Genomic DNA, 26,445 nt, shown 5'->3' on the forward strand with positions numbered 1-26,445 from the left:
GCGCTCCTCAGCGGGCGGATGAGGGGGCGTGTGGGGCGGGGGGCCGCACATCCCCTCGGCAAAGCTCGGGGGGTTCTTCTCAAATGTCTCATTTCACTGCTTTGGGGGAACACAGTGCACACTTCTTATATTTTTTGACTAGTGATTGCAGTGAAAATATTTTTAAGTAGTTGCAGGTAATAAGTACTGAACTAAAAATAGTTACTGGACAACTCTAACTCTTGAACAGCTGCAGAAAATGCAAAAAGAAAAAGTAAACCTGCAAAATGAGTTGACTGACTTTGAGGAGCGTATAGAAGCAATGACATCTCATTTGAAAAACATAAGACAAGAGCTCAGCTTCACTCAGGTAAGTCACTACCTCTAGCAGATCTATTTCGTCAGACAGACTTGTAACCTGGGGATCTTTCTGTGGCTGGTATCCCTCTGTTGCCAGCTTTGTTAGAGATGTATCAGGCCTTTCTTCCAAGACTTCCACAGGAAACAAAAGTTAAACTATGTATCTCAGTGATATTACATGATGGTCTTTAAAAAAGACCATCCAAGATGAAATGACCGTACCTAGAAGAAAGCCAAGAAGGATCCATTGTAGAATTCTTTATGAGTGGGGACTTTTGCAGATGCTAAGAAAAAAGATTGGTCACGGAAAATAAAACATCAGTGTCAGGAAAAACCAAATTTATAATCTTTATAATGGTCAAGAGTTAAGTTGTGAAATGCTAATGAAGAGTTAATTTATGGACATGAAAAATGAAGTGAGATGGTTAAGAAGTAAGTCTACGCTTACACTCCAAGTTAATTGGCCAAAACGGGTGGTTTTCTAAAGAGTCCTGAGTCAAAGCTGTGCACCTTTCAGGTAAAAAGGAACCTGATCTACCGGAAGATGTCCCTGCTCACTGCAGGGAGGTTGGACTAGATGACATTTAAAGGTTCCTTCCAACCCAAACTATCCTATGATTTAAGAGAAACTTCTAGTAACTAATAAATTTCTTATTATATGAGAAAAAACCCCTTTTAAATCACTTTTGTCAGAAAGATTTGAAAATATAGATACTGCTATAGGCCGGCCTGGTAGTGCTCTGTCTCAGCACAAAACAATAAAATTATTTCCTTTGCTGTGCCTCCTGAATCTGATGTAAAGCCGCTGGTGATCAAAAAACTAAGATTTTGATGTTGAAAGATTAAGATTCTGAATCTTGTGTGAAAAATCTTTCAATTGAGTTTTTAGGGCTATAAATGGTTGATCTTGTGGATATCTGATACAGTACAATGGGGGGGGGGTGTGTATATATAATTGAATACATATACTTGAGATACTAAAATTTAACAATAAAGTTTCTCTAAAAATTCTTATATTTACATGATGAAATCATACCATGTCTGTCCTGGGATTTGGTTGTATGTAAAATCCAGGTTTTTGTTGATATATGCCTTTTGTTTATTGCAAAATGCTAAACTGTATTATTCTCTAGTCTCTTTACAAAGCCAGAGAGAATGAAATTGAAACTGAACAACACTTTAAAGCCCTTGCTGAGAGAGAACGTGGACGTCTCAAAAGTGAGATCAAACGATTGGAAGATGATATAGTTTCCTTAAGAGAAAAGAAAAACAGTCAAGAAGTAAGGTTTAAAATTTATTTAAGAGAACACCTGTTTTGCAATTAGATTTTAGGACTTGTCCTCACTTCAACTTAGACTTAAAACTTTAAAACTATAATAAATGATCTGTATCTGCTTTTCCCTGTGTAGGCAAGTAAAGTGACACTGAGGATCTCCTTGCATAGAGTGGTCCAGACTTACCAAATATTAACTAGATATTAAACAGATAAGACCTAGATAAGAACATTCTGTTCTTAATGTTCTTAGTGCCAGATACACAGCTGCACATCCATGTCACCATCTCGTTAATTCTCGCAGGTATTTGCATTATTGTTTAAAAATTAAAGTGTTAGTGGTAAATCTTCTCCACATAAAATAAACTTGGGGCATGATTCCAAGATCAAAAATTTGCTTTACATTAAAAAAAAAAAAAGTAACCTAATGCTATCTATTTACAGTGTTTTTCTGTTTAATGGAACTGTCTCTTTTTCTATGAATAACTTAAATTGTTTATTTTTTTTAATTGCTCTCTTTCTTCTCATTAAGTCTGTTTGTAATGTCCAGTCTCTCAGAATAGGTAGCAGGATGAACATATCCTTGCTATTCAGCTGGATACAGATGCTCTCATATTTGTCTCAGGAAGTCTCTTCACAGTCACATAGAGCCATTTGTAAAGTGATGTGCAGGATAAGGATCAAAGAACTTGGCCTTAGTGTGTGAGGGAGAAACTTTATGATGCCTTAGATCAGTTTATTATGTGGAATAAATATCCTTCAAACAGGTATATCTTCCCAAAGGTTGACTTTTCTGTTTAAAATTATGTACTTAAGTTTGTGGTACTTACTGTCTCGATTCTTCTTTAAGACCAGGGCGTGTACTACACACAAATAACAAAAAAGAAACACCATCAATTCTGAAGACAACAAGATGTGTGTAAACTTGTTACAGTAACTTGAACTGGTTGTTTCAATTACTAGTCAAAGAAAATATTTGGCATTTAATACTAACCCTTTAATTAATCTCTAATTGTATTCTAGAATACTATAAATAAAACCACTAAGAAGTTAGAAAACTTAAAACAACAGATGAAATGTGATGAGGAAGTTCTGGAGAGCTGGATAAAGGAATTGAATCGTAATGATAACAATGCTATCACAATCCAGAAGTATGCACAACAAGACGAAGGGAAACTAGGGGTAAGCAGATATGACAGCAACTTTCAGAAACAAAATAGAGAACTGTTTTAGCATTTGAAGACTTTGTTATGTTATCAAGTCAGATAAGACTGAGACAAGATTTTGTACAACACTGCATTTAAACTGGCTTCCACGTTAACACAACAATTCCATATGAAGTTCATTTTGAAGGTCAGAGACAACAAGTTTCACAAAAGGTCAAAGGCATAATTGAAGATGTTAGTTTGTTCATCTGTGTAAAATTTAAGTTTGATTTATTTTCTGAGTGCACAAATAGATAATAAAGTCTAGAAAACAGTGCCACTGCATTAAGAGAGGAGTTTGTTCAAAAATGCGTGCCACATATGGACTAATGGTGTAGATTTTCCCATTAGAACTGAATTTGTCAATATTACTGAGAGCAAAGTATGGCTATTTCAGCAAAGCTGTCTAGAACAATGAAAGATGGTATAAATATACACTCCAAACACAAGTTTAGACTTTCTAAGGGTTAGTTCTCAAGTGTAACATTAATTTAGAGATAAATATCCCTGGTTAATAATCTTTTGAGCCTTTAAATACAGGGAGGAGAAAAGTTATTTTTACTCATCGAATACTTAACCCAAAAACTTCACACACACAGTCTCACTGCTATCATTTGCGTTAGCAAGTCACACAGCATAGTAGGAAGAGTAAAGTGAAAGAGCTGATGCTGAGGACACCAACTATGCAGTTATATGTGATGGAGGGTTACTTTGGCCTTGCTGCAGTCTGGTCCCAAGGGCTGACAAGAGACTATGGCCTCCTGTCTGACCAAAAATTTGGAAGGCTAGATTCTCAGTTCTTCATTCTCTAAAACACAATAAAATTGATGCCTCGGGAATTTCACCCCTAATTATAGCAGAGCTTTAAGAATTTATAAGACGCTGTATGTTTGTTTTCAAATACATTGTATTTTCATATCCTTTCATTTTAGGCATTAACCCTTCAAGTAGAAAAGTTGACCATGGAAGCAAATCAGAAGCGCAGAGCTCTTGATAATGAGCTTACAGAAACCATAACAGCTCAGGTTTGTCCTTAAGGTTCTTGAAGATACCTTGTTATATGTAAAATCTTTATAATCAGAAATCATGGGGGTGCTTTCTTTCAAACAGATAGAGCTTGACAAGGCAGCTGAAGATTTTCGCAGAGTTCATCAAGAAAGGCAAGAAGTCATCAGGCAGTGGGAGAATGCAATACAACAGATGCAAAAAAGAGATCAACAGATTGATCATTGTGCTTTGGTAAAACTGCTGTAACTGATTCGTATATCTCAGCCTACTTTTGTGTCTATGATGTTGATGAGAATTTTGCCGCTCACACATAGAATGATTGGGTCTTTCAGATGTTTAGTGTTCTCTTTGTGTTTACTTCTTTTTATTAAGGTGTTTCAAATTTAAGATATTACTGAAATGAATTCAGAATTAATTTTGAAAGCAGTATCTCACAGTGTAAGTAATGGTGCTCTGCTTGATACTATGCAAGGTTTAATTTTCAATCTCAAGGTTGCTGGCAAATGCAAAGCATGCCACTTTCAGTATTTTATTTTCTCTGATCTAAGAAGCAACAAGATAGAATGTTGTTTCTTAGAAAGCAAGGACAGTCAACTGCAAGGAGAGGATTCTGCGTCTGGGCTGCAACATTAAAAATAAAATAGAATATTCAGAATTGAAGGAATTAGCATTTCTACCTCTGTGAACAAATGCATGACTAACATTTATGTCAGAATTATGATAAATAATCACATTAAGGTTAAAAATTATCCTTAAGTACATTCTGCGAAAGGGGAGAAGCAACAGCACTCTCCTAATCCAAAAAAGATCCTGTTGGGCATTATGAGTTAGTATTAATTTCTAAAATATATAGTTTTTGTTGGTTTTGTCAGTGTCTTAGGCACAGATGGTACAACGGCAAGAGGTACAAATAAAGTATATTTTATCCTGACTTTGTCAGGAGAAGTTCTGCAGGGCAATAGAACAGATGCACCAGAAGAAGCTTGGAGGATCAATGTAGAGAAAAAATTCATAAATGTGGATTCCTAAGTAACAATGGCTTCTTTGAAAGGGGGGAAGGACAACGGGGGTTTTTTGGAAGGGGGGGGGGGGGGAAGCATAATTACATGTACAAGAAGGCTCTACCTAAATCCTTAGCTCTGCTATTTTCCTGCTGGAAGGATATCAGCTTTGTTATGTTGCCCATATGGGTATTAGGTATACCCTGAGCAGAAACATGGTTTAAACACGCTTAAGAAATAACACTAAAAAAAGGTAATAATAGAAAATGACAAGCCAGAAGAGATATTGCCAGACAGAAAATATGATGGTCTAATTTAGCTGAAATATTCTGGATTTCAAAGTATTTCAGGTCAGAAGAGTCCTGCAAAGAACAAACAACAAACAGATACAAAACCAAAACAAAACAACCCCCTCAAAAGAAACAAATAAACACACAAATAAAAAAACCTGAAAACAGCTCTGGAAGGCCAACCTTCCATATATTAGTAATCCATAGAACACTTCTACTGATGCTTTTGTAAACAGATTTTTTTTTTTACATTAGAACTACAGTATAATTTTCCCAGTAGCTAATCTTTTACTTAACCTTTCAAAATACACAATTTTCACTGAGTAGCTATAAATCTGTCCACTAAAGTAAGCATCGCTACTGTTGGCAATTCTCCTCTTCCATTTCAAGTCTATCTGAAGTTTTGTTTGCATAGCTTTTTTTTTTTCTCCCCTATTCAATTAATCAAAAATTATTTTTATTTCATACAAGTTTATAGTGTCATTTTTTTTAAAATTATTGGAATATTTTGTAAGCTGCTAATCCAAAACAATTGTAGTATTTGGTGTTGTGATATATTAGTGGAATAAAGTAATATAAGAATGATGTGATAACTGGGCTGTCTCATGCAAAGTGTAGTCCATCTATCAATAGCAGTCTATCACAGCAATCTATCTTCTGGTTGTACTCTTTATTAATCTAAAACATCTTAAGTAATGCAAGCAAATTTGAAATGTTTTTGTCCTGATAGCTAATAACAGAGATAAAACAGGAGATCAGAAAGAAAGAAATTGTGCTGAAAGAGAAGACCTCCTTCTTGGTAAATGAAACTGTTAATAATATGGAATATGAAAAGAAAATTTCTTCTGCTGAACGGGAAGCTACCAGCCTCCGACATGAGTATCAAACTCAGGATACTTACAGGGTTCAGCTGCAGGATGAGGTAAGGATGACCCAACAGTTCAGAAAAACAGACAGAAACTGTAAATTTTGACTAGATAGAGGAAATACAGGAAGAGCATTTGCTTTTCTCTGGTTTTAGACTAGACTCTTAATAATTCAACAAATTGTCTGTTCTTCTCAGTCTACTTATGATTACTGGGATCTGAACCCCCAACTTAAATCTTTTCATTGATAGGGGTGAAGAGTTTAGCTTGTATTCCCTGGTGTGTTGGTATAAAATGGATGAATTTTCTCTTAAATGGTGTAACACTATTAGATGCTTCAGAAGGAGGCGTGTTGGGCCTTTAGCATACGTAGTCTGTAGTACTGTAGAAAGAGAGAAATCTCTTCTGGATTCCAAACAGTTCCTATCCTGTGCTCTTAGAAGAGAGTGTTGATGGCCCTTGTAGTCAGGTTAAAATTCTTGGGAAAAAACCCAAACACTTTCACACAGCTTTCTAATCAAGAGGCAGTAGGATAGGGCTGCCCTGGGCACAAGCCATCCTTGATGCTGTCCATATTTACTCTGTTACATCTATTTAATCTGCACTTAAAGCTAGGAATGAGCTCTACTGCTTAATGACTTAAATGCCTGTCAAAGTGTTTCTAAGAGGCAATTCATGTATTGTGGGTCTGTTGAGAAGGGATACACTTGTATTGCCCGAGTAAGTTTTCTCTTGACAAGAAAATCGTAACACTGGGCTACTCAGCAAGCTTAGTGATTAAAAAAACAAACAAACAAAAAAAACCTCCTGCATCTGCTGTTGCCTTAACTTTGGATAGGTTTTCTGTAGCAGGTGGTTCATAGACTGATATCCTAATTAAACTGTAGGTAGCTCAGACAAGGTGTAGGCTATCAGATTACTGTGTGATTCATGCAAACTTGAGGGTTCACAGAATTGGTAGGTTTTCACCTCTAAGATGCGAGATTCTTGCCTGATGTTTTTCACAATTAATACCACATAATGTGATAATGAGAACAGTCTCTCATTCTTGGGTGTTAGAACATCTGTGGCATGCAAGTGAAAAACAAGGGAAGAAAAAGACTTACAGTTCAGGTGACAAGTTGCAGCCTCCCATGTATTTTTTACCACATTAAACGTTCGTGTATATTTGTCACAGTGTTCCCTTAATCAAAATAATTTTATGTACGCAACAAAGTTTGAATTAGAATTATTTATGTAAGGTAACACATAAGGGTATCCATGTTCACAAAGAGCCTCATCAAAGTCAGCTGTACTCTATAAAACCATGGTTCCACTTAGATGCTGTTGGACAAGAATTGCAGCACCTTCATAATTCACTCTGTATTCTTAAGTATTTTGTCTCAGTATTCAGATTATGTAAATTAGCCTGAGTTTACTAGCTGTGTCAATTTACAGCATCTCAGAATTTGCAGCATTTTTCATTTGGAAAGCACTGTTAAAAATAAATGGAATACTTTCCAATATATAGGTCCCTTACAATTTTCTATATCCTAACATGTACCAAAGTAAATAAGAGCTTGATTCCTCCATTTTGTAATTTATTAGCTGGATGCTTTGAAATCCACTGTGGACAGAACTGCTTCTGATCTGGAGTCTTTGAGAACACAAGTAACCAATCTGAAGAAAGAAATTAATAAAAAGCAAGCCAGGTAAGAAACAGACCTTTAAAAATATCATTTGTAATGATTGGTAACATAATCAAATCCTTGACCTAGCCAAGAACCCTAAATAATGTTGAGGATGAAAGCCTCCAAATTTCTGGTTACTTCATGTGCTGCATAGTTTCTGGCACTGGGCAATTTAGGCAATACTCCTGGTAATCTTTGTTTTTAAAGGGCGGGAAAAAATCAGTTAGGGCCTTGGTTATCATAGGTTAAATTTGAGCTGCGTTTATTAGGCAACTGCGCAGGAAGGTGTGCTGCTTGGTTTGGGCAATCTTGTATATGCAACATATATTTAACTTATTAAATCATTTAATTTTGTTTAGATTAAGCTTTCTTAAAGAAAAAAATGCAAGTCTTTCCATTAAACTGAAGCTTGTGACTGAGGAGACACTCAGTTCAGAAGACAAAGCTTTGAGGACGGAAGAAATGCTAAAGGAAGAAGAAAAAATTGTCCAGGTAAAATGTTTTTCATGGTTCCTGCACATGAGGATTCATTTGAATTTGCAGGCTCTATCTAGAACAAACATTTATGGATTAAAATACTACATATTTATTAATATGACCTGCAGTTATTTCTAATGTGCATGTAGATATGTCAGTATCTGTGCTGGGAAAACTCTGGAGGAAAATGAGTGGTCCCAGTAATTCAGAAGATGGTGTCCCCATATGTTGACATAGGATACTGGAACTGTTATTGTACAGATCAGATATAAAACCAGTATTCTGACTCCATCAGTGTACTTAACAGAGCATTTACCTCTGCAGTGGGCTCAAAGCTACTTACAACTTCTTGGCTAGATTGAAATAAATTTGTTTACTGGAACATGGCAAATTTTGTTATAAAGATTACAGTAAAGTTTTGCTTCTGCTTTGTAACAATACTGAAAAATTTCAAAATCTTGTATTTTGCTTAGCTCTTTTGGGAGTTCATGTCTCCAAACATTCTTCTTTTATGGGCTGCTGAGGAGCAAGGGTCCTTGAACCTCTCTGTTTCCCATCAGTAACATTGTTAAGGAGTGAAAGTCTTGGCAGGGTGACTTTTTAGTAGCATTACCACTGAAAACTTCCTGGCTTTAGTAGAACACCACCTGAAGTTACAAACCTGCACAGAGCTATTATTTTGGCAAACTGGGATTAAAAAAGATTTTGAAATCTTTTAATCAGATGTGGCTGGCCTAGTCTTCATTATTTTAATTCTACCGCATGATACTCTCATACATCTAATGTTGGGGACTATTAAATACTGTCTCACATTAGATTTCATTTTCATGATGAATAAAGATTTTTAGCTGGGAAGTGACATGTACGAGCTGTAATATCGTGCCTATTTTTTCAATATGTCTAATAATAGGGTTTTTCTAAATTCAAACCTTACTTCTTATGTTGCAAATTAAGTCTAGGAATAAAAATATCCCAATTCATTATAATCTGATGAACTGCAGTGGGCTTTTGAATAATTTCAGTGTTGCAATGCAATCATCTGAACCTTCCTGCATTTCAGAAAACGTTTCTACTGTTTTGTCATTTTGCTACTAATTCTCCGAAAGTATTTTACTACTTAACTTCTGACTGAACTTGATGAAAACATTTTTTTTTTACATTTTGCTGGACAACTGAGTATTGGATATGCTGAAGCTTTCTCTACTGTAAGATGACCTGGTTAAATGAATGTGACAGCAGGTGTTCCCACATAAGTTACAACAAAGCTGTACCTGTGCACACCACTGTATGCTTTTTTTTTTCCCCCCCTATTTTGTTTCTTGCATCATGTATGTGAAATAATCCCTTGCAGTACACTAGGTGTTATTTTTCAAACTTAATGCCTGTGGAGTTATAAACTGTACATTTAAAATACACATACAGAAATTAAAGAGGGGATGTCTTTCCTTTACAAAAGGTTTCTTAAATTAGAAGCCTTACTTGGTGTTTTAGTTTTTCAGATAATTTGAAAATAAGTTGGAATGAGATAACACTTCATTAAAACTAAAACCTTATTTGCTTCCCCTTAAGACTGTTACCAGGGTGCCTAAACCATTAGCAGGGTTTCTCTACTTGCATCTGTGGCGGATAACCCAAGATGACATTGAGCTTGGCAGCTGAACAGCTTCAGGGTAGTATTTTAACTGGGATGAACTGTTCTTGAACAATGTCTGTAATGTATTAGTCAGAAGCATGCTTTCCATCACCATTAGACACACGTGCCTATTTGCTGCATCTATTAATTTACTGTGAAGAGATATTTAGAGGAACAATGCGGATGAAATGTCATCATTTTTCTCTTTAGTTCTGTGATACTTCTTCCTCTTCAATCTGTGGCAAAACACTGTTGCACAGTGAAGCTCATCGAATATCTTATCTCTATTAACAACCTCACTTAACGGGAGAGAAACAGTTTATATTAAATAAATGAATTTAGATATGCAAGAAAGACTATGAAATGAAGGTCAAATTGTGATCCAGTTTTAGTAGATTAATTCATCATTGTCATTAGCTTCAGAGATACAGCTCAGAACTGGACACATGCATAAAAACATTTTACTTCTGAAATTAAATTTCTTGGATTTGATGATCCTTGAGGTCTTTTCCAACCTTAATGATTCTATGATCCAAACCCACTGACATCAGTGCAAAATGCTACAAGCCATAACGATTTCATATTAAACTTACACCTCGGTTTTACTTCCCAAGTTTTGGATTCGGAATGTCACTTACAACAAGTTCAACTACAGAAAAAGTTCTTTTTGTTAGAATGTGATTATCAACTCTTAGAGAAGGAGTTGTCTTTTGCCGTTATTAAAGCCAGAAAGATGGTTCACAAGCACATTTCACAATGTATACATATAAAATCAGGAGAAAGCACATTTCTAATCAACGTAGAAAAGTGAATTCTAAGGTGTTTTCCTATATGAATTTAAACATACATCTTCAAACTCTGTACCAGACTTGACCTAAATGTAAATGAGTCCTTTGGAACAGGATGGTGATGCCACATCACATGTTTGAGAGATGCACCTTATGGGAAACTAGCATGCTGAACGGCCTGAGCTTTGGAAGGTCTTTGGTTATGTGGGTGGGGGAGTGGAAGGAGGGAATGAAAGAATAAAATTGTCTTCCTTGTTAGGGTTATAAAAAGAAAATAATCTCAATTTTATCTGTTTTCAGTACATTTCAGGTTACCTCAAAGGGTCAGCATTGCCTTACTCTAACAGACCCTACCAAAACCTCATCTCCTGCACTGATTTAGGTGTTAATGGCAACTTACCTCTGAGGATAAGAAAGTGATTTGATTCCAACTTATAACACACATATGTGCATACACACAGAGTTGCAAGTTTCAATAAACCATTGAAAAGCTTTGTATTATATTTCTCTAAATATTCACATATACTAGAAGCAATAAGGAGAGTTTTTTTAAAAGGATGACAGGAATTTAGTTTTCTGAAAGGCTGAAAAGAGTACCATTCCCATAATGGGGAAAAAAAAGGTCATGTAGTAGCAGGTTAGGATCCAAGTCAAAAAAAAAAATTAAAAACATTACTTTCTCTTTAAGTCAAAGACTTTTCTTGACAATCATTTTGAAGATCTATGGAATTCCGTGTTCATATTAATGGATAAAGTATTGATATTTTTAAATCTTCCTCTGTATGATTAATAAAGATAAATAGTTCCTCAGAAATTATTTCTTACTTAATGATTAATTTGTCACCAGGAAAAAGAAACAGAAGTGCACCAGTTAAAAGAACTACTTTTCAAGAAGACCCAAGAGTTAAAGGTGCAGAAAGACAAGGAGAAGTGTGTTCTAGCGGAAATTGAGGGAAGTCGAACATCACTTAAAAATCTTAATAATCGACTGCACAAACTTGATGCAGATGCATTAAAACAACAAGAATATATATACAACCAGGTAAAATATTAACATGCTTTCACATAATTGTTTCTTGCGTCTAATGAAAATAAATTGCTTAAGTTCTGTAATCTTTGTCAAGATCTTACCACTTTGGAAATGCCACGCAGTATAACTTGAAGTCTGCATTTATTTCTCTCTCTAGATGTATGGATAAAATTGAAATAACTGAAACTTGCTACAGTATTACCTACATTATGCACTTGTGTATTTCATTAGTTTTTGGATCTGCTGATTTTCCCACTAATTTCTCAAATCAGTTCTTTACTTTGATCCCTCTAAACCACAGACACCTCAGGGTACATTTTTAAAGCAATACAAGAGGTACATGCCAAAATCCCGTTATTTACTAATTGGATTTTGTGCATATTTCCTATGCACCACTTTGAAAATTTGCTCTTTTATATCAGCATCCACTGGTAACACCAAGATGGCAACTCCACTGTAAGCTTCCCTACAGCAGACTGTGCTGAGTATGCTTTGTTACTCTTCTAGAAGATTACTCCTGAACCATCACTGCACATCAGTCATCTAAGAATATTTTGTTAATGAGGTCTATAAGCCATAAATTACTATAAAACAATAGCTTAACTGGGTGACTGTCCTAAAGCCAACATTTAGATCCAAATTTATATCCAGTGTTTTAGCTTTATAGGAAAGCTATAATTGCTTATCTCAGACTATTAATTATCTTAATATTTTAACAGGATTTTTATATTCAGCAAGTACAGAGACGGCTGTCACGGTTAGAAGGAGAGGTTAATGCTGATGAAAAACAAGTTTTGGAAGCAAAAGTCACTGAACTTAAGAAAAACTTAGAAGAAAAGAAGAATGCATATGATGCTTTACATGCACAGCACAAGAAACTTCAGGTAACTTCCTTAGAACTTCAGTTTCGAGGAAATGCAAAATTCGAGCAGTGAGTATACTTGAATGTTGAAACACACCCTCAGGAATGTATTCATATTCTGGAGTATTAGCAAAGATAGATGGTTTTATGAAGATGAACTACAAATATCTAAGTCATGGTCAGACACACTAGATTTTGTTTATCTAGACCAAAATCCATGATTATATTAGAATTGCATTATTGGCTGAAATAGCTGTTACTATACTCCAGGTAAAACAAGCAATGACATTAATATTGCAACAGCACTCTGCACAAGGACAGCAGTGCTCTAGCTCGTTTGCAGAGCAGCATATAGACACAAGAAGATGATGGCTCCTGGTTCCAGGACTTAAAAACATCTCATTTAAAATTAACTGGTAGCTTTTGGTGCAAACTGCATTCCCTGAAATCAATTAAACATACCTTAATTTGGAAACAGAGTGATGTCCATCTCATCAAGAGGGCAATGGATAAGACAGCAGAAGAAACAAGTGGTTTGATGATCAAGATAGATGAACTAAATCTTTTCAATGAGAGATCAGATCAGGAGTTAAAAAAAGCCAAAGACATTAAGCAGGTACAGTATTATTTTTCAACTTTACTAATACAGGACATGTTTGTTTGTTTTTTAAAACACATAAACTCATTACTTGATGTGAAGGCTGTTGCCTGCCTCCCACAGGGCTCCATCATTATATCCAGAAGAACCCCCTTTGTAGTTTCTTGACTTACACCTTCCTGCCCACACTTTGTAGTCACCTTCATCACTATTACCTTACTAGGCAAAGTGTTGCTTCTCCTGTGTATGCAGCATAAAGTTTCGATTTATCAGTTTAATCACATATTACTTATACCACACTATCCACCTGGTCAGTGATTTGTTTGTTTGTTTTTTTCTGAGAAATTAGTGCCTTTAAAATAGAAAATGTATTTACTGTTCAAGGACATCTTTACCTAGCACAGAATTTTTGTTCTCAAATTATGCCAACTAAGAAGTTTGGCTCAGTTTTGTTATCAGGACTTCTTCCAGCAGATCGTTTGAATCTATCTACATTCCAATTTAAGATATTAGAAATAAAATGGAAGTCCTTCTCCCCATATTTTGATAAACAAAAGAAAACAGTTACCAGTCCTCTGACTACTGCACATTTTTTCCTGCAATAAGCTCTAGCCTTCCTAAAAGAAGCACTGAGGTAGTAGAACAAGACAGGGTCTAAGTAGCAGGGCGAAGTTTTGCTGTTGACTTAACTGCTGCACTTGTTTCTCAATGAAAGATCCCCCTAACCTGGAACTTTTCTTTGAGGATGAAATTCAGGGCAGCAAAAGAAAGAAGCCGATGGCATAAAAAAAGTCAAGATAAATGGTACAGAGTTTGGGATCCATAAGAGATTTTTTTTTTAAATGATTCAAAGTGTTTGTTCACCATTTGCTGCTTTTTATGAGCTTTGGTATACATAAATTTGCTTATATGACAACATGACTTGTAGACCTACAGAATCTAGAACATATTATAATGGTTCAAGTGAGATGTTAACTGCTTGAGAAACTTCCTTGTAAGGTCTGCTTAATTTCTTTGAAACCTCCTTTTATAGTCTTACCATTCATGATGCTAACTGAAAGAAAACTGTAGATGGAGAAATCGAACAACCCATAAATCAGTCTGAAATAGAAAGTCTGATAAATTTGTATAAAACCATTCAGGAAACAATCTATCCTTATCGCAGTCACCATGTAAACTGTTAGCAAACAAGAAACTAAGAACATTTTAAAATGCAGAGCAAAATGAATCTTCCAGTTGTATATATAAAAAAGATAAAATAATGGATGCTTTATAAAAAAATTAACTTATATTTTATATTTTCATTAAAAATTATGCTTTCTTATTGTGATACCTTTTTGGCATTTATTAGGAGATGATGGTTGAAGACAATCTCTTAAAACTAGAACTGAACCGTCTTCAAGATACTCTGTGTAATAAGACAGAGAAAGTTCTAACACTAGAGAAACAAAAATTGGCGTTAAAGAAAGCCATAGCAGAAAGAACCGAGGAAATTAAGATTCATAAGGCAATGCTGGATTCCCAGATAAGACTTGTGGAGCAGGAACGGCAGCGCATAAGGTAACTGTTCTTACATAAATATAACTTGTAACTTTTATTGAGTATATTTTACATGAGGACTTACTGAAAAAGAGAAGCATTTTGCCCAATTTCACCAATTAGAGAAATTAAGGATGAAATAAATCTTGCTCATGTACTGAGACAGTTGAGGCCAGCAAGAGATCCCTTCTCTGAAATCCAGCCTACAGCTTTAACAACTTGATGAAGAAGAGATTACTGTTTATTCTGGTAGTGACAATCTTCTCACAGCACTGAGAAGAAACCTCAGCTGCTTTTTAAAGTAAATGTCACGTGCATTTTTCAAAATAATTGGTAAATGTGAAATCAGTGTGTTTGTAAGTATGACAAAATATTTAAAACAGAAAAGTTACTTTTAAAGAGGGTTTACTCCCCACTGCTTGATAAAACTGTGATTTCTTTGACTCATACAGTAAGTCTGTTTGGTTTGGGTTTTTCTGCCTTTTTAACAAATGAGCTCTCCATTATGTGTCCTATATAACAAAATTAAATCTTCTGAATTATGTGTGTACTCTCTTATAAAGCAACCATATATGAAATAACTTGAGTAACTTTTCCCTTCTGTAATAATCAGTGCAAAGTATCCGGGACAGTTTTAGCTCTGAAATCCCAGTATCTGTATCCAGCCAAAAATCAACACTGCAGCAGCTGAACTGCAGAAATCTGGCAGGCTTTTTATCCACTCCTCTGCTAACCACACCCCACACAACAGGAAATCAGAGTGATTTAGTGTGACTAAAGCCTAACTGCTCCCCGAGAGTGCAGACTGTGTGGCTTTTTACTTTTGATAATTACACAGCTAATTGATACTTCCATGTAATTTGATTTGGGGTTGTTGCCTGCTGTTGTTGGTAGCAGCAATATTAAGATAGTATCAGCAGGGGGCAGCTTGCACAGCTCTAGGATTTACATGCCAAACCTTGAAAAATTTTTGGGAAGGACTGCGGCACAGCCTCCCAAGATGCAATGATCTGAAATATGAAAATAAATTTGCCTCAGTTTAGAACTGCATGAGAAATGAAGGTAACCAGAAAAAGTGGACTGGCTGGGAGAACACAGAAAGCAACAAAAATCAGCAGCATCACAACTGCTGCCCTGCCTTCCTCCTAGGACATGGGCAGACTGCTGGAATAACACCAGTAATTTTGCTCTAAAGATTGCTATAGCATGAACTGCCCACAAAACATGACCAGACAAACACTTTCTAAACCCATTTATTTTTTCCCCAAATAAATCAGTGCCGAATTTCAAGATCGTCTAAATAAAATTGATAAACTGAGATGCAGATATGAAGTTCTTACTGTTGTCATGATGCCATCTGAAGGAGAAGAGGAGAAAACTCTTACCTACTATGTAATTAAGGTATTTTATTAACATAATTCATTATAATTCAAGTATTTAAGCTATAGATTTCCCTGGGCTCTGTTCAAGTAATGAAGACAACCTCCTCGCCTACTGCTTACTTTCAGTCTACATTTACATTATCTGACACTGCGTAAATGATACAGCAACTTCATGTGAATCACTGCAGTCAGTCCAAATATCAGTGGACCCTTAATCTTGACCAGTTAAAAAATTTTCACTTCAGTGCTTGTTAATTTACAAAGACACAAGAAGTCAGGTGGTAATCCTCTATAAACTGAAAGCTGTTTATCACAGTCTCATATGATCTTAAATTCTTCTACCCTTCAGAGCTATTTTTAGGTATTTATTTCACCATATGGTGTCTAAACCTTGAAGAATGTCAGCTTTCCCCTTTTACTTATCAATCACCTACACATACTTCAATTTCTCACTGGAAAAAAGAAAAAGCAGTCTTTATCCCCAATGCAATACACTGATTCTGGAACAAAAATCTATTATTTTTGACTTCCACAAATTCTCTGATTTCCTCCTAAAGCAAAATTCTTCTAGCTGCAATCTTGGCTCACTCTTAAATGTTAAATTTCTTACTGGTGGTATTTATGCTACTGTGAGATCTAGCACAGCAAAAGACCCTCAGCAAAACCCTTGTGGTCACTGTTGGGTGTAGACCCTCTACAACTACGGAGATTTTTCACTGTATCAGATAATAACATTGATGAAACGCCTTAAAGAACTTCCATTACTGTAAGTAACTACTCCTTCCAGTTACCTAGTAACTCAAATCTCAGTTGAAGCCTAACAACCCATATCCACCTAGGATTTTAACCCGTAAATATCACACGTATTTTTTTTCTGTATAATTGTTCCAATATTTTCAGTATGCATGCAGTCACCTAAAATATCAGTTTTATTTTCAGGCTGCACAGGAAAAGGAAGCCCTTAAACATGAAGGTGATGATTTAGATGCAAAAATCTGCAAAGCTGAAAAAGAAATTGTAGCTCTGGAAAACACTTTGTGTGTCCTTAATAACTGCAACAGCAACTACCGGAACTCTTTCAAGGAAGTCACGGAGACAAGTATGTAAAAGAGAAATTGCTCTTTGCCGTGTGAGTTACGGATGATGGTATAACTCGGGTGTATAGTGGGGAAATTCCATGGCAGAAAAGAATGAATCACACAGAGACACTAAACTGATAGCAGCAAAAGGGAGTGTAATTCACATGCTACTGTGAATAGTTCAGCAGAATAAGCATAGCAGAAAGTGTAGTAAGGCGCAATAATTAACTAATATTTATGTTTTTACATTGATTTATGTGAAAATAGTGCTGCATCACACACAGCCCCTCATTCCAGTTACAGAAGGAGAATGTGCTGTGCCACTGCTGGCCTTCTCCTGGGAGACTGAGTCAGCTGGGACAAAAAACTGTACCAAGATCAACTATGCAGGCAGCGCAGGTACCTGATCTCTACTGATGGAGATCCATTCCTTAGCTACACCATCGTTAGCTCTGATTTTCACATATAAGGGGGGAAAAAATAGTAACCTGGCATCTGGGAAAATGACAAGGAAGAGTAAAACTTAAACTGCACTACTTCAATGTAGTGTTAGCAGATTTTAACATATGGGCTACATAGCTTTGGGATATTGAAAATTCCTCAGAATTCTGGAAAATATCTTCATCTGTTGTTTCTGTTGCCACTTAGACTTCAAAAGCTTACTCTCCTTCAGTGGAACTTTGTTTAGCACATAAAAAGCACCACCAGGAGAAAGTATATAAACTTAATTCTATGAAATATTTTTATTAACTTTTGTGCCCTCTGCTGGCTCTGGAAACAGTAGCTCTTAAATAATTCTCTCTCCTGAGCCAGTTACTTTTTCACAGTGATCTGGAATTAATATTAGAGTATTACCCCTAAACCTTGAGGTCTCTGTAATGCTGCCAACACTAATAATACTCTGTGATGCAGTTACTTTAAAGTACAACTTAAAGTGAAAATTGAGTTGTATACGCTGCTTGTCCAGCATTAACGCTGCCTCATTGTCTGGGATCACAGGTGAGGAATATGAGGAAAAATTGAAATTAGAGGAGGAGAAAAGGGCTGCTGATGAAAAATACAGATACAAAAGAAGACAAATCAAGGCACTTCAGGAAAATCTCCAGGTAAAATAGAAGCAAAAGTTCTGGTCAGACAAGGCTGCAGAGTGTAGCTAAATCCATGCAAGCCATCCTCTTGAAAAAATAGGGCAAAAATATGTCCCAGAATGCCTTTTTTTTTATATCCTATCTTTCTATAAATGAATATGATTTTTTAGAAGGCTCTACCTCTCCTTTAAAAAACTGAATGCTTGTTTGCATTTTCTTGAATCACAATGAAATTTCAGGCTTTTTAGCCACATTCAGCTAGAAGTTCCAAAATCCCAGAGGCACAGTGACAGGGTCTGTTCTGACATCCAGGAAAGCAGCTGTTATTTGTGTAGCATACACCATGACATTGTATCATCCTGTCCCATATTGAAGAGATCAAAATCCACACATCTAGTGTCCTCTAGCATCTGCCTCCCAGGATTTTCCTGTTCTATCAGGATTCAGGGTGCTTCAGTTTAAGCAGCATTAATTTAGCTCAAGAAAGCCCACTCTTCACTTAGCAGGCTGAGCACTAAATGCAGGTAAAGGACAGCTTGTGTTCAGGCTCCACATCAAGGACTACTCTTGGTTCCCTGTTTTCAGAAAGTCCATTTGGCCCTTAAGAAAGAACACTGAACTCTGATGCGTGACATTTTCTTAGGCAGAAGAAATCAAAGGCACTCTGTTATAACCAATGATTATTCTAAGCCCTGAGGCACTGGCTCCAAGTCAACAAACACTCCTAGTCCTTACTCTACCACCATAGGACATATAGTAGATACTGCCAAGAAAAATACATACTTAAAACTTCATTAATAGTATTACCTGGTGGTCTCTCTATCCAGGTATTTATCCACTAAACAGTGTGACACGCAGCAAGTTTTGAGTTGTATTACCATTAGTACCAATTGCTTGAGCTACATTTAGAAACAAGTAGTAGCGGTAACAGACGCTCCCACAAAATAATACAAAAAGTGAAAGGATATCAAAACTGCTTTATAAACTCAAACTGCTGTTCAAATTAATTTGCAGAGCATGGAAAAAAATATTGATACAGTACTGAAGCAGGAGGCCCTCTTCCAAGAGCAAAAGAAGGAAAAACAAGCTCGTATTTCGCAGCTGAACAAAGACATAGAGGAACAGAAGCCAAAACTAGAAAGGGTTATAAAGCAGGTCTGTATATTCATTAATGACAACTTCTAGCTTTATAGTGATAGACAGTAGTACGGTTAAAACCACAGAATTTAAACTTAGCAGGTTTCTGAAAAACCGCTGCATTTTCATAATAGCAATGCTTTAAAAATACTTGTCTTAAAAGTGTTCCAGACTATCCAGAGAAATTCAGTCTCTGAAGAAAACTAAGACGGAAACACAGGAAGAAAGAGACATTGATCTTCGTGAATTGAAAAGCTTCAACAGAACCATCGACAAATTGTTAGCTGATGTTCTAGAAGCAAATCCTGATTTAACTGAACCCTTTCAAAGGTACTTTCACCAGGTAAGCTTTCCAGTTAACTGCTACCAAAATCTTGATTGATGGCTCTAGTCTACTGAGAGTGTCTTTCGAGGGCAACTCCTAAATTCAACAGTAAGCAATACTGACTGTAAAACAGGAGAAAAAGCGTTCATCTGCTTTCAACATCTCCTCAAATATAAAGGATTATAAACTCTTATATACCCAGTCCTGTTACACAGCCATTAGGTCAACTTTTCTTTTTCCTTCCACATTTTCTAGTCCAATTTAGAGCTTCCTACAATTGCTTCTGCTGGCGATAGTCAAAGTTCTCCATCACCATCCAGACAAAGCTCACTAGCTTCTACCAGGTAAGTGCTAGTAATTTTTTTTTGGCTCTGGGGTGCTTTTTTTTTAAAGTTAAAGCTTAAACTAGCAAAATTAGTCCCTATATGACAGAATTCCTCGCTCCTGAAGGTCTTCTCAATCTTGTTGCTATTTCCTGAACACTCTATAAATTTCTCCTTACACTCTACAACATTTAAGTTTACTATATTTTTCTAGCACACAATTAAGTTTACTTCTGCATCCATCACAGTTTGAAACTGTAACTACAGAATAACTACACATACTTTTGCTAACTATGCTCTTATTAAACAGTGGTTTCACATTATAAAAGCACAAGTTTGAGCTCCAGCCACATTTTGCAGGTGGTAGTGTGAGCTCCCTTTCCTAATTAAATAGGGAAGACAGACACCTGTGCTTTTACTGATACCTTTTTCCCCTGTTCAACATATATTCAACTAATTGCATGTAACACGTTGAATCAGTTACAATCTAACAACATTCTCACTGGTTACTTAAACAATTAGTAGTAATGTCTACAAAGATGAATGTAGGGAATCTTACCTAGAATAAACACTGCTGCTGGTTGGCTTTATTGTAAGCCACCACTAGAAGTGTTTCATATCCAGGGATTTCCGTATACTGATGAGTAAACTTCTGTCTTTCAGATCCTCCAGAAGCACAAGTTCAGGCTCCAGCCAGATGTCACTCAAAGTCATAGATCTGTCCTTGCCTCTCAACACTCCTGCAGAAGCAGCTGCTGCTGGTTCACAGCCATCCAGCAGAGCTAGCACCTCTGATACTTGTAAACGCAAAAGAAGTCTGAAGTAATCTTTGGAAGGCCATAATACAGCCTTCTTAATTGATTAGTCTGTAACTTATTTATCAAGATCTACTAGCACTCTTAGCATTAATTTCTATCAGAAATGTATGTTCTAACTTTCTTCTAAAGTATGCAATAAACTAGGAGAAATGTTAAGCATAAGTTTTCTGTAATAAATTTACTTTAAATTAATTTCTTCTTTTACTGTTGGAGAACTAAAGATTTGCAAAACCCTTCAGAAGCCATTAATTCACTTTTCTTGTAATGAAAAGGAATAATGTGTAAGCCATTAATTTTAGTAAACTGCTATCTCGCTGCTGTCAAAATAGCTTTAGCTTACATTGCAGCAATGCAGGCAAGACAATGTATGCTTTGTTTCAAGATCAACTCTGTTAATCAGTTATCACAGATCATATCTTAACTGAAAGATGACAGTATATGATGAAAATCAGTAAAACTGTACTTTTTCTATTCAAAATTACACAGTACCTTTTCTGCAACTGACCTATATCTACAGAATTACTTGGAAAACTCACAGCAGCAGTACAATTGGTATTGCACAGTCTGCCAGATACTGGCTCCTTAGTGTGTTTTGCCAACCTTTGGAGATCTCATTGTAAACCGAGCGTAACTTTTTCCACAGCAATGCAACCGCTGCCTTCAAGCTACTTGTAAAGCAAATACCCAAGAACAAGAACCCAACAAAACCAAAAGGTCTACGCTTGAACTTACCTAGACAATAATCGCTGTTTTAAAACTCTCTCTTCTACTTCAGTTGGGTTTTTTTTACCTTAGGGAATGTTCTTTGGTGCATTTAAAGAACACAAAATACCCAACAACAACAAGAACAACCCAACAAAACCAAAAGGTCTACACTTGAACTTACCTAGACAATAATCACTGTTTTAAAACTCTCTTCTACTTCAGTTGGGTTTTTTTTACCTTAGGGAATGTTCTTTGGTGCATTTAAAGAACACAAAACACTTGCCTTCTCACAAACACTGGAAGGTTCCATTCACTTAAGCTGCACATAGAACCAGGGCACCAGTATGAAATATCCCAGCGACATTAACAAAAATCAAGACACAAAATTAAGAAAAATTAAGAAAGTTTAATAATCAAATAAGATATATACATTGATGGCACATGACTTTCATTCAGTTCTCCCCTTTCTATAGCTGGAAGTTAAGTCTGATACAAAAATATCGACAGTCAATAGTACCCCAGGGGACAAAAAAAAAACCCAAACAAAAACTATCTGTTGTTAAAGTGCATATTTGATGTGAGTTACAGAACTAACTACAGTCTGGAAGTATCAAGGGATTTCAACCCATCAGACACAGACTATTGTACCGGAACACCCCAAGAAGTTAAAAGCACAGGAAATTTGGATTTTAAATAACTGATATTTTATGTAAGATGTCCTTGCATCTCTTTCCACCATACAATCTTTACCTTAAGAACTCACATTCTACAAGACAGAACAAAATTTTGCCTATTTACTCTTTCTGTGCATTTCCTCAACAGATGCACAGATAAAAGTTCATTTAACTACACTCATCAAAATAGTGCTTTCTTAGGTATGTTACTGTTTCTTCTGTTTACTTCCTTTTTCCCTCTCAAACTCAGCTATTTGATTAAATATTTTAACTAAGTTCTGGGGCAGGTTTCTTTTAACGCCACTTTCTGTTTGTGCTGTACCATTTAAAGACATTTCCTCGTCTGGTTCCTCTGTTTTATTAGTCTCCTCGTCACTTCTTCTCCTATCCTTCCACTCACTTTCATGTTTCTGCTGACTTAACACCTGCCTATCACTATCGTAACTTTTATCACCTTCACGGAAGCAGCTGCTAGAATACGATCTGTACTTTCCCACTGACTTGCCAGAATAGTCAGACCGTGCTGGAGACATATAATATCTGTCTTGACCCCAGCCATGTTTTTTAAACGGTTCTTTTCTTCCCTCTACATCCCTTTCCGATTTTCTAAAATAATGCATTCTGGGTTTATCATCAGACCTATGATGTGAACCCCTCCAACTGGAGGAAAATCTATCAGTTCTACCATGTTTTTCAGTTTTGCTACTACTTGGCAGACTTCTGGAGCTACTGTAACAATCTCTTGAATCTTGAGACCTACCTCCACAAGTGTCTTCGTCATCACCTGAAGTCCTCGAAAAAGAATAGTGTCTGTCTTTCTCTCTTACTTCTGTTTTTGGACACACTGAGCTGTCCTGCCTTTCCAGCAGTTTTTCCACTTCAAAATTTTGGTTAAGAAAGGAAGCAGAGGTATCAGCCGGAGGCGAATACCACTCCTCTTTCCTAAACTGATCTTTATAATGGGAAGAAGCTCTAGACGAGCATTTTTTGGAGCTGTGGGCAGACTCGAATCTATTCCGATGCTTTTTCCTACGTTTCTTGTGATCAGAGGAAGAAGAGGAAGAAGAAATTGATTCATCTGATGAAGAATCACTTGATGATGATGACGATGATGAAGAGGAGGAAGAGGAAGTTGATACTTTCCTTTTCTTCTTCAACCTAAAAAATGTAATTAACCTGTGAGATAATCTTCAGTATCAGGCAAAAATTATATGTAGAAAGCAAATCTGTACTCCCTACTCCCCAGAGCCTCGCTGAGATTGGACTGTAAGGCAGGAATGGAAACCAAGCCTGACCTGGCAACACAATTTCAAATGTAATTTCTTTATCAAAAGTAAGATTAAAACCACCAAACAATTTGTTATAAAAGGCATCTTTCACAGTTTCATATAGCACTATGCAAATACTTCACATCACAAAGTATTTTTTGAACAACTTCTCTTCCACGTATCTCTCCATTAAAGGTTATATGCCCTAAAGGACACTACCCACAAAAATTCTGGAGGAAAAGCAGCTTACCAAGGTAGAGGCTCTACCTAGCTTACTGGTGGACAAGCTGTTTGGAAATGGATTGTTCATAGTCTTATCTACACTTATTGCCACGTAATCAGTATACTGAATATAACAAAGTTACCTTTTTTCTTCTTTTAAGAGCTTACGCAATTTTTCTGCACTTGTTTCTATTTTCTTTTCTTTCTGTTTCTCTTCTTTGGCAGCTTGTTTCTCCCTCATTTCCAAAGATTTCTTTTTTGAACCCAAGCACCATAAAAAAATTACATTAGAAGTGTTAACACGGGTATTTTTCCCCATGTCCCCACCCCCATTCAAATGTACCATTGCACCAGGGATGTTTTACCAGGATTCCCAGATCAAGAATTAATATTGTTCAGGAGTTTGGCATTGGCCATTGCGATGATCAGGTTTATGTTAAGGACCATATTACAGTTTTTATTCCATTACAAAGTATATTTGACCAGCCATTGCAGTGGTACCCGTGATCCAGCACACAGTGAAGCATGGAGCCCAAAACGTATAGATAGAATGCGCAAGAAAAACAGCGTTAGCAATATAGAGAACGAAACAAACAAAAAAAGAAAAGAAAAAAAGAAAAAAGGAGAAAGGTTTGAGGGAAAGCACCATTATTGCAGTTTACAAGTAAAACACGGCAGAACCCATTTCAGAATGTATTCAAGTTGGCCGTGTTTCAATACAAACCATTTTGTAACAATTTCACAGACCAGTTTGATGCAGTGTGTATATAAGAAATCATGTTCCAAGGGTTTGTTGGTGATGAGCAGCACCAGATGTCGGATACAGCAGCAACGGTCCAATTCAGAAGAAAATGCATTGGAGAAAAACACATAATCAGTATTACAGGAAAACATCCTTCAGTGTTGTTTCAGCCATTCTAGCACAACAGTGGCAGGATCAGACTTAGGTATTAAAATATATGTAAATGGAGAAGAGCATCTCACCAGATTAATAATCCTCAAAGATAAACTACTTAAGTCTAATTATTAAAGATCAGACTTCTGCCATCTACAGCCCTAAAAGGCAGCTCTATTCATACTCAGAGTGAGCAGGAAGTCTAACTACAGTTTTCAATGCTTAGCAACTGTCTTAACAGATACAATAAAGGAAAACCCTTAATTGCAGTTAGTGCTATGCAAACAAACAAACAATAACTACCATCATGGTTTTTGTCTGTTACATCAGTGACCCATTATACCAGGAAAACACTAAGGGAGAGTAAAATTTATCTCCTACTTGCTGAGAATATTATTCATCATTTTAACTGAGACTGGCACCTCTTTCTAAAGCAGACAAACGTGGATAGGGCTCAAATACCATGCAAGGGTTTATCTATGAAGTAGTTCAGTTTTATTAAGAAGATTGTCACATCTCCTCTTCCCCCTTCTTTCAATGCAGCCTGTCAGCATTATGGCTCCACCTACTGAAGAAGTGTCGACTAAGGCCATCTACCCCAGTCTCCGTACTTCCCTTACACGCAGAAGCGCAGAACAGAACCACGCTGTTCCTCAGTGCTCTATTCTACTCTTTGATCCTCCCCGGAAAACAACACAACTAAAGGACGTAAACGAAAGATGATGACAACTCAGATCAGTGTACAGACCCACAAGGGCTCACCTGGGAAACGTGCTGTGCGCACGAGAAGAGAGAAAAACCCAGACACCAGACTGCATTTCCCCTCATGTCATCTTCCCCCCTCTCATGTAATCTCCCTGTGAGTTTGGCTGATGTTGTTATTCTTTTCGTAATTACTCCAAACAACAACGATTTGGGTGGTACAATGCTGTGCAATGTTTTTGCCTAAGTGTTTTATGCTTTGCATGTTTGTATTCACAGAATGTTTTAATTTAATCACAGCTTGTGTGATGGAATATTCTTATCCTTGCTTTAGCTGACAGGGTTAACAGGCTTTGCTCTTAGTAAGGAAATACCAAACAGTGGAATCACCGAGAGGTACCCTCCTTCTGGCAGGTACAGCCATAATGCTCGCTAGGAAAGATTTACTGTGGAGAAGGGAAGTAGAGAATAAGACAAGCCATCAACTTAAACCCTCCCTGTTCAAAAAATCTAATATGATTTTTGATGTTAATTTATTTTCATTGAGAGCACTATATGAAGAGAAAGTAAAGAATCACCTGCATAAGCTTACGGACTTTCGCTAAGGCCTCTTGTGCTTCCTGAAAAGTCTCATCCAAACTTAAGGCTTTTTTATAGTAACTCTCAGCATTCAGTAGTTTGTCTTCCTCTTCCAACCTAAAATTCAAGAGAGAGTTCATATACAGTTTAAGCCATGGATTTTGACAAGTTTTTTTTCTTAATTTTAGCACTACCTTTCTTAATTGCACTAGGACACTACCACTGCATCCCTCCAAGACTATCTATCATCTTAGTCCACCTTGGTAAAGATATAAAACAGTATATCCGACATGTTATCTCCTAATCATCACCAGTAATACTATGCTTTGAAATTTCACTTCTAGTTTCAAAAATACTCTCTCTCTTTAACACAAGGCTTAAAATAAATCTATTCCTGAACATTCACAAGTAAAATTTTGTGTTACAGTGGTTAACAAATATTTCAGTGGAGTACAGAACATAATTTTGTTACGAAAACTTCCTTTAAAAACAAAACAAACAACTTATTAGAATACATTCAAACACTTCACATTTATGCAAGCCTGGCATCCTACCAGTGAAAGGATTAAACCTCAAATATTTTGCCAGGATTTTAACTGGGCAGAGGAGAAACTGTAAACCAACTGCACACGCAGGTATATTTCAAAAAAAGATTCTTTTTTTTTTTTT

The 26,445-nt window shown here is 36.4% G+C and overlaps 2 protein-coding genes across 2 annotated transcripts; one reads left to right on the forward strand and one right to left on the reverse strand.

Annotated features, from left to right (window-relative positions):
• Nucleotides 1-201: 201 nt before the first annotated feature.
• On the forward strand, nucleotides 202-20,739 carry CCDC39 (coiled-coil domain containing 39; the record flags this gene model as incomplete). The annotated part of the gene is made up of 19 exons (XM_010076973.1): nucleotides 202-349; nucleotides 1,473-1,619; nucleotides 2,636-2,794; nucleotides 3,750-3,842; nucleotides 3,928-4,056; nucleotides 5,847-6,038; nucleotides 7,570-7,673; nucleotides 8,012-8,144; nucleotides 11,398-11,592; nucleotides 12,300-12,464; nucleotides 12,921-13,058; nucleotides 14,392-14,600; nucleotides 15,857-15,980; nucleotides 16,901-17,060; nucleotides 18,040-18,146; nucleotides 19,143-19,283; nucleotides 19,429-19,608; nucleotides 19,846-19,934; nucleotides 20,577-20,739. Coding segments are annotated over 19 exons (2,776 nt in total), but the record flags the coding sequence as incomplete, so codon positions are not given.
• A 1,577-nt stretch (nucleotides 20,740-22,316) lies between these two features.
• On the reverse strand, nucleotides 22,317-25,893 carry TTC14 (tetratricopeptide repeat domain 14; the record flags this gene model as incomplete). Its single annotated transcript, XM_010076974.1, has 3 exons — nucleotides 22,317-23,268; nucleotides 23,744-23,853; nucleotides 25,776-25,893. Coding segments are annotated over 3 exons (1,180 nt in total), but the record flags the coding sequence as incomplete, so codon positions are not given.
• Nucleotides 25,894-26,445: the final 552 nt, after the last annotated feature.

This window comes from Pterocles gutturalis, unplaced genomic scaffold (assembly GCF_000699245.1).
Source record: "Pterocles gutturalis isolate BGI_N339 unplaced genomic scaffold, ASM69924v1 scaffold13253, whole genome shotgun sequence".
NCBI lineage: Eukaryota > Metazoa > Chordata > Aves > Pterocliformes > Pteroclidae > Pterocles > Pterocles gutturalis.